At 38.2% G+C, this 12282-nt stretch overlaps 1 protein-coding gene across 1 annotated transcript; it reads left to right on the top strand.

Moving 5' to 3' along the window:
* The first annotated feature begins 5622 nt into the window (after nucleotides 1-5622).
* On the top strand, nucleotides 5623-11537 carry c13h14orf28 (chromosome 13 C14orf28 homolog). The gene is made up of 5 exons (XM_053509308.1): nucleotides 5623-5787; nucleotides 6964-7488; nucleotides 9294-9383; nucleotides 9505-9639; nucleotides 9910-11537. Exons 1-5 carry the CDS (start codon nucleotides 5708-5710, stop codon nucleotides 10091-10093), a joined length of 1014 nt encoding a protein of 337 aa, XP_053365283.1. The 5' UTR covers nucleotides 5623-5707; the 3' UTR covers nucleotides 10094-11537.
* The last annotated feature ends 745 nt before the right edge of the window (nucleotides 11538-12282 follow it).

The raw sequence follows: 12282 nt of genomic DNA, 5'->3' as shown, positions 1-12282 counted from the left end.
TTTTAGGTCACAGGTGGTCATTTAAGCATTTCATTGCATATCGTATCGTGTGTATGGCTGTGTATGTGACAAATAAAAATGTAATTAGTTATATATACCTCAAAATCAAATTTAAATTTAATTTGTCACATACACAGTCATACACAGTACGTAATGCAGTGAAATGCTTATACGACCGCCCGTGACCTTAAAATAAAAAGATCATTAATAGGAAATAGATATTGAATAAAATTAAAAAATAAAATATAGAAAATAACTTAGCTAAGGAAAGAAAAATATGTCTATAGAAGGTAATACTAAATAAAAAAATATAGGAAAAATATAAGAAAACCTACCTGTACAAATACACAATATAAATAAAAAAAAATAAAAAAATATGGAAAGAGAATTGTTATTTTGTACAAAAATAAAAAAAAATAGAAACTTTAATATGGAAATGAAATAGGATTTAAATATAAATATCCGGGGGGAGGGGTTACTGTAGTTAATATGAGGTATACGTGTGTGTGGCACCGTGGCATAGTGGTTAGCACTGTGGTCTCACACCTCCAGGGTCTGTGTGTGTGTGTGGAGTTTGCCTGATCTCCCCGTGCTTCGTGGGTTTCCTCCACATACTCTGGTTCCTCCCACAGTCCAAAGACATGTGGTGTTCTCAAATGGCCCGTAGTGTGGAAGTGAGTGCCCTGCAATGGATTGGCACCCTGTCCATGGTGCACGCTGCCTCATTCCCAATTCTCATATATATAAGCTTAAAAAGTGCATATCTTACGAATAAATATAACTATTTATTTTGTGTTGCAGTGGATGTCTGTCTCACTGGCTGAAAGGATGGAAGTCCCATCATAGGGCACCATGCACCTCAGCATGTTTTGGCGTAGTGGTTAGCACTGTGGCCTTGCACCTCCAGGGGTGAAGGTTCGGTTCCCACCTCGGGTCTGTGGTGGGGTTTGCATGTTCTCCCCATGCTCAGTTAGTTTACTCTGGTTTCCTCCTGCAGTCCAAAAACATGCAGATTAGGGTAATTGCTGTTTTTTAATTGGCCGTAGTGTGTGTGCGTGTGTGTTTCCTGCAATTGACCAGGGTATCCCCTGCCTCATGCCCAAAGTCCCCTGGGATAGGCTCCAGGCCGCCCATGGCCTGAGATAAGTGCTATAAAAGATGAATAAATGAATTTTGACAAAAAAATATATTAGGAAATCTTTTGGCTTTATTCTGAGGCCTTCATAACCAGACGCTCTCCAAGGTTCTGAAGTGAGTTTTAACAATGAGCTGGCGGCTTTAACACTGACAGCGCAGCTCCTGGTTTCTCACTGAGTCAGGTTTATCGAGCTTCTCTCACATGAACAGAAACTGTTGTTAGCATTTCAGCTCATAATTATACGCAGCTACATTTTTTTTTTCCTTTGAGGTCAACATAATACTGATGTAATAATGATTAAATAAAGTGGTGTACTGTCAATGCTAGAGCTGTTAGGAGAGTTCATAAAAATGAAATAAAAAAAATATATATATTATTGCAAACAAAACAGCTAATAATCATACTTGCATTATAAACTATAGACTAGAATTTTCTTCTAGACGGAATAAACTATTTAACAGTTCTTTCCTGACTCAGGTCTCATCTGACTGATGGATATCATGTTGTAAATGTGACTGCTTCATACATACATCAAGTCCATTGTTTCTCCTGATGTTTTGTATAAGCTGATAGTTTCTTGATAATTAAGTGTCATACCCTGTGCTACTGTACATACTGCCTCTGTTTTTTTTTTATTATTTGCACCCTCTAATGGCACAGTAATAAATGAAATCAACAAATGTCACACTTTTTGTTGAATTAATGAAGTCGTGATTAAAGCAGAACATTTATGAAAAACACATGCATATAATGCCTTTTAAACACAATCATGATTGTACAGCTCAGTTCAGTGGTATGCTGGTGTTTCACTTTATAACAGATGCACTGCACTTATACAGGATGTTTTAAATAGTGTTATTTTTTTTAAACTATTTTATACTATAAAAATTTGGCATACACAACTTGGAGTCCAGTTCCAGGTTGTAACAACATCTTATACAGCTCTTAAGCCAATTCCAGTCATTCTATTATTTGCTTAATGCAGATATTTTGACCTTTCTAAAATGGTGACATTTTGGGGGCCAAATGATATATGTCTCAAATATTAGGTTGAATTGAATAAAACCATAACAGCGTAATTCCAACAGACACTTTAACAGATCTTTTTTTTTTTCGCCCCGTGTCTAAACAGCTCTGTGCATCCTCTCTATTTTTCCTAATCATTGTTAAACTTTGTTCTCAGGAGTTAAAATTTCAAGAACTGAAAAGTTGAACAAATATTTAAATATTAAACCACTAGTATGACTTTTAGACTTTCTTACATTTTAACATTTTAAACAGGACAATGTTAATGCTATACAGGAAGGAAGCAGCAGAGCTTCAGGTTTCAGGTGTCGTTTTTCACTACAGTTGCCCTGACACAGGATTTACTGTACAGGATGTGTTTGCCCAAAAACAAATTTAGTACAGACTTTAAATTCATTTTAATAATTTATTCCTGTTGTTTCGTGTAAAAAGAAAACACAGAATGTTTTTTTAATATATAAATTTACTGAACTATATTTTTTCAATGACAGAAAATTTTTTAGATCCACCCAATCGAATGACAGAAACTTCAAAGCATTTTTGTAAATTGCTCTGGATAAGACCGTCTGCCAAATGCCTAAATGTGAATGTAACTGCAATAGAGGAACAGAGACGGCAGAGGAACAGATCTGTTAAAGGAAGCACACTGGCACTGAAGCAAATGTCTGTCTGACCTGAATATTACACTGTACTGATGTCCATGAAATATTCATATTTTACCAAGTCTGAGATTTCACTGAGAAGTCATTTCATGCTTCCTGTATCTGAGTTGTGTCCTGATAAGATTTAACCAACAGCATTTACATTTCTAGTCAGATTAGTCTCTGGTTTAATATATAAGCAGAATCATACATACAAAACATAAAACATTGTAATGTTTTTTGCTAATTAAATTTAATCTTTTTGGATAAGTGTATTGTTTCATGACCCTTTTTATCGAGTGTAAGATATAAGTGGATTGAAATTTTTTTTTTTTACTTTAAAATCACAACACTTTTAATGACAAATATTAAAATCTTATATGATTTAATCATTTGGAAAACAAGGTGTTTTAGTTTAAAGTTCAGTACATCTGAGACAGTTTGCATTTGTGGTCAAGAGAGGGCGACAAACTTTAAATTTTAATCTCAAAGCAGGTCTCACTGATCATCTCACATTTGCTGCATACTTTCTTAAAATACTGTCACTGTTCCGTCTTATAAATAGTGAGTTTAAAAAATGTTCAAGCTTGCACCCGTAGCATTTTAAAGGGGCCGTGGCTTTAAGTGGGACAGAAAAGTTCCAAAGTTCCATAAGTCATTACTTTTTAAATGTTTATAATGGAGGAATAATGTGTTTAGGGATTAGGGATCAGGATGTATTTCTTTGACTTCTAAAATCAGTGGTCCATGGTTATATTTTTTGGAAATTTATGGCCTGCAGAAATATCTATTACTCATATTATATGTATATATATGTATTATATGTGCAATTCTTCAGCAACCAGGTATAAAAGGAGGACAATTATTGCACCCTGATCCTGATCAGTGAGCGCTAAAACCTGCAGAGCACCAATCCGCCCAACACGTCTAATACATATCCACGTATGTATTCACTCACACACGCACACACACATGGACAGAGCTGATTTAGATTGAAGATGTATTTGCCTTACTATTTAATATTGTAATATTTATTATGATCAGTGTAATTGCTTAATGTTAACGCAATGATAAAAAAATTATCTAGTTTGTATTTGTATGTAGTTTGTATCCCCCCAAATTAATGTGGTCTAGGGTTTTTTTTTTTTTTTTTTTTCACATGACTACAGATCATTAGGATATTGGAGAAAGTCAAGAAAGAGACAGGAGCAAACAGCAAAAGATTCTGCTAGGAGAAGACAAAAGTGGAACCAAACACATTTTAATAAAATTAGGGTTTATATAGAACAACAGGCTGAAATATAGTTACAAAGCAAAAATGATCGGGCCCAAGCACCTGTACCATCACTGCCGGGGCGTACCAGACAACCTATATGCTTTTTGATCATGTTAAGACCTCCAAAAAGCCCTGGACGTTGAAAAAACCATCACACCATGATATCACCCAATGTGATGTCACTCAATAAGATGTCACTCAGGAAATTATTAGCCACTTTTTGGCAAAAGTTTAAGGCCTCACCACGGTGAAACCAATTGATATATCATAAAACCATTCCCAATTTTGCCATATCCCAATTTTGCATACATGATGTCTTGAGATCACATTAGGCGGTTTGGTGGTAATCGTATAAATCCTCTAGGAGATTATCAAATTCCATTTGGTGCATTTTGCAAAAAAAAACCAAAACTTGTTAAATATCACCCATGACATGCATAGCAAAGGTTGTTCAGCTCAATGAGATCGAAATGTGTTCTTGGTTTCCCATGTAAAATCTCATGTGAAGACTCCGTGCCATGCCCAGGTTCCTAATGCCTGCAGGTTTCAACTTTTGTGCTAATTTTCATGACCTTTTGAGCATGTTAAGACCCCAAAAAACCATGGATTCTGGAAAGAAATCCTTAAAAGAACAAGCGAGCCTGTAACACTATGATGTCATAGGAGTGATGTCATTGTTCTTGGGCCCTAAAGATCAAGAGAGTCCTTTATACACTTTTTATATCATAGAGTGATATCACAGTGCTTGGGCCCTCAATATGGCAAATGGCCCTAAAAATCATGGGGTTTTTACACACAGCATAAACTGGAATCAATTACTCTTCAGGTTTTATGCAATGATGCAAACATAGATACTTGTTAAATCAAATGTAATATTCTGCATCTTATTTGTTTAGTGGTTATGACATTTATCCCTGGGTTCAATCCCGAGCTATGTTCGTGGGTGGGCCTGAATCAAACAGGGACACGCCCATAATCAATTATTCATAATAATCCCAGCAGATTATTAGCAAGCAACGAAGGTGTGAGAATACATAAGAAACGCTTAAATCCTAAGAAAGCTTAAATAACAACTCTTAAAATAAGTTGTTAAAACGATTCCAGTCATACGTTAAATAACAACAATCCCGGTACATGACGAACTTTGACGGTTTTTTCGAGTAAAGCATCACTGAGCCGGAAGAGTCGACTCACTGGTTCACTGAGCCGAATGGGATCAAATGACTCACTGACACGAACGAAATAAATATTCCCGAAAAGTATTACACACATTTTCACATTCACATTTCACACATTTTCACATTCACATTTTCTTTTATAAAAGCACGTTAACGTGTGAATAAGAAGTAAAAAAAACCCGCACACACACACACACACACACTATCCATACAATATGCGATTCCTGTGTTTAAAGTTATTTCGAGATTCCAGAAACTTCCGGGTCTTTCGTGAAAGCCACGCCCACTCTCAGCGCGGCCCTGGACTGTACGTGACGACTCGGTGGGCGTGGTGACGCTACACGTCACGTGATGTTATGAAAACACAGATGCCATGTTTGTGCTCAGGTGTGATGGAGACTCGGGGCATTTAGCCGTTTTTAGTGAAAGTCATGAGAAGTGAAGCGCTATGGAGAGTGACGTGTGCTGTTTAAGAGACATAGACGACGTGACGTCAGACTCGCAGTGCCGCGGTGTGCAGAGTGAAAGGTAACGCTCGCGCTCAGGCTAGGCGGCTAAGCTAACCTGCAACTGCTTAACCTACTGGCTAGTGGGTGACGTCATCACTCTCTAACGCTCGGCTGTTACGTTGTTGCGAGGTTTAAAAGAAATAAATAAATAAATAAATACAGTTCTTGGGCACGAGGAAGTTTGCATTAACTCTCTCTCTCACACACACACACACACACACACACACACACGAGTGTGTCACGTATAAAAGGTGTTGAACGTAAAGTTTGTTTGTCATTCTTCTGCTCCAGATCAGTTGTTTATCTCTCCTAGTTAAAGCTGCTTTAAAAGGATATCAAGTTTGATTTAAAGTTGCATGTAAGTGCATTAGAATAGGTCTCTGTGGTTATAAGTGTTCCTGCTCCACACACACACACACTGGTGTTGAAGTTTGTCCCCCGGAGTGTGAGGACACTGTAAGTAATCAGGGACAAATTCCACAACCTTCATGTCGTGCACAAATACCGTCCATAAGTTCCATAAGAGCACATACAGTACAAATACATTCCATAAGAGTTATCTTTCAAAGTTACGCTGTTTTTTTGGCAGACACCCCTATCCAGAATGACTTACATTTTATCTCATTATAACTTTAAGCAGTTGAGGGTTAGGGGCCTCGCTCAAGGGCCAAACAGGGGCAACTTGGTGGTAATGGTAGGGCTGAATCAATGTACTGATGTATTTGCACCTCAGTTCTGATTTAAGTAAGACTTGAAAAAAAAAAATCACGTTTTTGGCGAAATGCTTGAGTTTGTGTACTGCACTTGCATTCGGAAGAATCACTTGGAGTGTGATTTCCTGTCCTCATCACTAATAATATTACATTTTATTTTTATTTTTATTCCTAATTGATCTGATACAGCACGTGAGTCAGAACTGTCAGTAATAACGTTGTTTTTGTGCTGCACTGCTTTTTACTTGATCACCAACAGGTTAAAGGTCATATCTGCAAAAGAGAGCAAAGAGTACGACTGACACCGAGTTATCATGTAGTGTGTAGCACATCAAACACTCTAATTGTACTCTTAACGAGCTTTAACTCTGATCACTATAACCTTCTATATTTTCTTTCAAAATGATTTCAGTTTGTGTTTAGCACCAAAATCTTAATTAATAACAAATTAAAAACAAATTTTTTTTTTTCTCTCTTCTCAGGACCAAAACCTTGATCGAAGAGATCCGTGCTCTAATCAAGAACCACGATGCGGAGTATTGCTCCTTCTGGAGGCCGGTGCTTCCCTGGGGCGGCGTCTACACGATCCGGGCCGGTCAGAAGGCCGTCTCTTGCATACCCCTGTACGTCAAAATCAGTCTGAAGAACACCTGCACCATCGACGGCTTCCTCATGCTCCTGTACGTCATCCTGCGCGATAACCAGACCTTCCGCCGGGAGGTGGGGCTGGTCTTAGGCAAGCGCTTTGTGGAGCACTTCCTCTATCTGATGGACTCCTACGATTACACCACGGTCAAGATTCTGTGGATCTGGGACAGGATGTCCAAGCGGCAGTACCGCTCCGAGATCCATCAGGCCGCTCTGGAGATCGACCTGTTCGGCAACGAGCATGAGAACTTTACTAAGAACCTGGAGAATCTGATGTCGACCATTCAGGAGAGTTTCTGCACCAACTGGTGCTGTCCGTGTCGTTACCAGGAGCTCCTTCAGAACACCATAAACATCAAGTGAGAGAGCGGAGTCGTAAACCTTTAACGAGTGTCGGAGTAAATAGATATTATTTATTACTGAAGCCTTAGAGACAGTAAACTAATGCTCGTAACATTTAATACTTCAAATGACGGTGTTCGAGCGTTTAGAGACAATACACACACATACACGTCATAGGTTTCTAAACAAATAGCAGAACACCTTGAATAAAAATACTGTATATTAGTGAACAAACATATGTAGTGGTAACTACTCAACTGTAAAATCCCCTGACTTCTTTGTAAAAAAAAAAAAAGGATTGATCTCTGATGGTCTGTACTTCATCTCTCGACGTTGTTGCTCCCCTTCTCAAGTCAAGTCAACTAGGCTTTTATTATTTTTTTAACCATATAGAGTTCAGTACACAGTGAAATGAAACAGTGTTCCTCCAGGACCAGCGTGCTACATATAAAAAACATAAATTAACAAGGAACTAACTAACTAGGACACCCTATTAGCTGACTAGCTGAGAAGAAACAGATTAACACTATAAATATGCATAAAATAAGGGCCAAAAAGACAACAAGACAACATAAAGTGTACGTGCTAATGTGCAACCAAGAGCGACAACAAGACAAACAACGCGACACAATCCAGTACAATCCAATACCGAGGAATGATGAGTGGGATGAGAGCAGAAAACATTTCTTGTAATTAGCACTGAAGATGTAAAAAAAAAAAAGGGCAAAAAAAACCTTGTGCAAATAGCAGCTAATAAATTATGTGCAAAAAAAGCAATTTCAGGATGGTGTGAGATTTCTGAATGGTTCTGGTTTGAGGTGATTTGAGTTTCGGAGTGAAACGGCTCTGCAGTCCGGCCCAGACACACACAAAAAAAGAATAGAATAAAAATAATCTTTTCTTAATATGATTCTTGTGTAATTATAATTTATAATCTTTTCACGGGATAAGTATGACCTGCGGGGCCTTGTGAGAATTTATGGATGTCTGGTTCGATGGTTTAAAAAAAGAAACAAATATAGTTATCGTGCCGTTTGTCATTAACATTTCACCGGGTTAAAATCTAAAAGCTCAAGCTGTATGCTTGATTTATGTGTAACATTAACCTCGTATTATGATGTGAACCTCCTCTCTTAATTGTGCATTTTCTTGGATCGGCTATTGTTTGGAGATGTCTCATGACCCAGCATCCGAAATACTTTTAAAACGCTTCAACGCAGCCGCCATTCTTTGTAGACGATGGATAAAAAGGCACACAGGAAACAAAACCTTGAGATAATGATACACGCCGCTGTTGAATCCTGGAATTAAGTGATAATATTATCACAGGACTTGATGTTCAGTCATTTGCGGGGGAATTTTTACTTGAAATTACAGACATGGCTGAATCGCATGGGATTAAGATCACAGAGGACAAATTACAAGAGGTCCCCAGGTAATACTAATCCCGTGTGAATAGGGCATAATTCCAACAATCTCACAGTCTCAGAGCAGACGAAAGGCTCCTGAACATACCAGAGTACTGAGAATAATAATAATAATAATAATAATGTGAACACTGGCTGCCAGAGGACTGGGAAAGGGGAGCAATCGTTCTTGGGCGTGTCACGAATCAATCATGCCAAATTTGAAACCATTTTTATGTCATCGCTGAACATAATCCATGAATCAGTGAGTAGACTACAGTGTTGTCCAGGTCTAAGCCTAGATATCATGAAGGCACGTTAACTTTAGAAATATTTTTCTTGCAAACAAAGTTGTGATAAGATTTCCAGTGCATCTTATATGCTCTCTCTCTCTCCCTCTCTCTCTCCGCTCGCAGCCCTCCACACGAGCTCCCAGAGAGGGATCCCATCCAGTCTGCAGTGGATGAGTTCTTCTGTCCAAAGATAGTCCTCTGTCAGGAATATGGGTACAGATTTTCATATATATATTTTAACTCAATTAGGGAAAAAAAAACCTAATTGTTGTTTAATCCGTTCATTTAATGCTGTTGCATCGTCATTATGATGATTTCCGTTTTGCTCGTGTAGGTGTAACGGCCTGAGAGAGTTCTCGCAGCGAGAGTTCTGCCACGGTGCTCCTCCCTTCATCATCCTTAACATGCAGCTGTGGAAATCCGAGGACCTTTCCTACGTTCCGTATCATTTGGCTGTGTCCGATCACAGGTCCTGATTCTCCCTACCTTTTATCTTTGGATTTTTTTTGTAGGTTGAAATCATAAAAATATTAATAATCCAAAGGCCTGATTAAAAGAAAAACAGAATAAGCAGCAAAAGATATAAAATAAATAACAGCAAGTATGGTATAATATATTGGGTCTGAATACTGAAACGATATGATTAGTAGGGTGTGTTTAGGGGTGGTGCTTACCTGATTTGCACCCAATATGGACTTATGTTCATCATGCGTCTCCATCCTTTTGTTCCCTGCCACAGGTACTCTCTAGAGGGCGCCACTCTCTTCAACCGGGACGAACATCACTACTCTGCGGCGTTCCGGATCGACGGGTACTGGATGCACTACGACGGGCTTCGGAGCGACACCTTAATCTTATTGAACAAACCTCCGGAGCTGCTGCTTCTGTCCTCCCTGGTTTACGTGCGGTCTCACGAGAAATGACCCGCACAACACCCGGCTGAGACGGAAGCCGCACCCGATACCACTTTTTTATTCAAATTGTTCTCGAAAGTCTTCAGTATTAGGTGTGAGTGTTGGTAAGGGTGAGAAAGCTGTAGCCAGACTGCAGAGAGTGAAGTGTACGTCCGAGTGAGACTTCATGCTCCTTCACCGTAGCGCGTTTGGATTCTTTTGCTTTCCTTCTCAACTTTTCCACGTAGTTGCTTCTTTACCATTGTCTCATCGATGTACACTCAGTCAGACGGTTACATTTTATAGTTTATTGCGAACGTTTTTTGTAAACTTAAAATAGTTTGTTAGTATTTTTACTTTTACATAATTATAGGGATGATATGTTTTTTTGTTTTTTAAACGAATGCTTTATACTTTTATAACTGATGCTAGAATTCGGCAACACCGAGTTAAACAGCTTCACCTTTTTTACGTTCTGCTTGGAATCCAAGAATTTTATAATAGACTGTAATAGCCCTGGGCTGATTATGTAAAACATTTCCTACACTTCTTTTATTATATTTTTTATTTTTTTGCTCAAAAAAAAGAATCATGTATTTTCCTAAAGACGTCATTAAAAACCAAAATCCAGGAAATCAGAAGCCACGTCTTTAATCTAAGCGATAATGATTTTTTTGGGATAATTGGTGTCTCAGAAAAGTGCCAAATCACCTTCTCAGGAAACATTTTTTTTCCCCTTGTTTTTTACAGATCCATGTACGAGGGGCGTTCAAGTCAAACCAGGACTTTTTATAATAGTACAGAAAAACAACACATTTCTGAGAGTAAAAACTCTCTTATTTCTCTATATAATCCCCTGATACACTAATGCACTAATATCCAAGTGTTTCACTAGAGCTTGGACACCATCAACTCGACCGCCTGCTTCACGTTACAGAAACTCAGCTGGAAGTTATCGCCACATGCCCCCGGCCTCCTAGGACCTCCTTTAATGCAGTTTCCAAACACGTGGAAATGTCTTGGAGCAAGGTCAGGATTGTACGGGGGATGTGGCGATAACTCTCAGCCGAGTTCCTGTACCGTGCGAGTGGTGTTGGTGAACAAGTGTGTGTACAGTTCACACACACAGATGTGTCTCTCGCTGAATTTCGCAGGAACGAATGTCAGTCACTTTTTATCCGCCTTCATTCACCATAAATTTCATAACTGGTCCCGGTTTGACTTGAACGACCCCTTTCTTAAGTTACTTAACATTCTTTCTTATATATTAATGAGTTCTTATTAAATACACGTGTGTTTGTGTGAACCTTATGGTCATAAAATCTGATTGTTGACATTTTCACCTCACAGCTCACCCTGTACGCCTACGAGCTTGTCATGTCCTTAATTCTTAAATTCTCAGTACAGATTTGGTTTACACAGAGTTGACTATATTTATAATTCTTACCTAAATAATTTTGCACTTGCTTTCATTAAAAAAATATACAATTTATTACTGATTGTGGTTGTATTGTTTTACTTTAAAGAAAAGCAGCAATTAACTGATGACGGATGCTGAATCTTGTTAATCGCTCAGGGGTCAACAGGGGTGAAAAACGACTTCTAAGTCTTTGTAAAGAAGCTTTAATTCAAGTACTGATACACCCTCACTGTACTTAAGGAACTTTTTTTTGTGTAGCTATACTTGATTTGAATGTTTCTCATGTATCATACTTTTTACTTCTACTTTACACATTTTCTAATGTAAAACCTGTACTTTTACTTCTTATATTCTTCTCATTCTAGCCCAAATACACCCTTAACAAGTCAATTCCACCGATCCTAGTTTATAGAAATCATTAAGAAAGTACTGATTGATTAGCACACTAAAGTGATTAATGGTTACCTGGACAACAGATCCCACCCACTTTAGCCAACTTGCTAACACACTTAGAGAAAGAGCTGTGATCTCTTTCACGTTAAGTTTTCTCTTCATTCCAATAAGAACTGCGTTTAAAAAAAACATCAGATTCAGTAACATAATACTCTCTTCTATTATTTTTTCAGCTGCCTTTGTGGGAAAAACAACATTTCTCTGAGTTCCAAAAGATGCGGTCAGTTGGTGTCACGTGGTTCGGAGGAAACACGTGATAGTCTTCATCAGCAAAGGTTACAGAAGTACACAAACTGAATACTCAAGTAGAAGTAAAAGTACTCACCTAAAAATGTACACAAGTACA

This window comes from Clarias gariepinus, chromosome 13, assembly GCF_024256425.1.
Source record: "Clarias gariepinus isolate MV-2021 ecotype Netherlands chromosome 13, CGAR_prim_01v2, whole genome shotgun sequence".
NCBI lineage: Eukaryota > Metazoa > Chordata > Actinopteri > Siluriformes > Clariidae > Clarias > Clarias gariepinus.
The sequence above is the reverse complement of the archived record's forward strand: the minus strand, read 5'-3'. Positions and strand labels throughout refer to the sequence as shown.

What these genes read in the sequence shown, in the direction of transcription:
- c13h14orf28 (XM_053509308.1), top strand. Translation starts at nt 5,708, where the DNA reads ATGGAGAGTGACGTGTGCTGTTTAAGAGACATAGACGACGTGACGTCA. An exon ending in CGCGGTGTGCAGAGTGAAAG is followed by an intron (nt 5,788 to 6,963) that starts GTAACGCTCGCG and finishes CTCTCTTCTCAG; the next exon opens with GACCAAAACCTTGATCGAAG. An exon ending in GTCCTCTGTCAGGAATATGG is followed by an intron (nt 9,384 to 9,504) that starts GTACAGATTTTC and finishes TTGCTCGTGTAG; the next exon opens with GTGTAACGGCCTGAGAGAGT.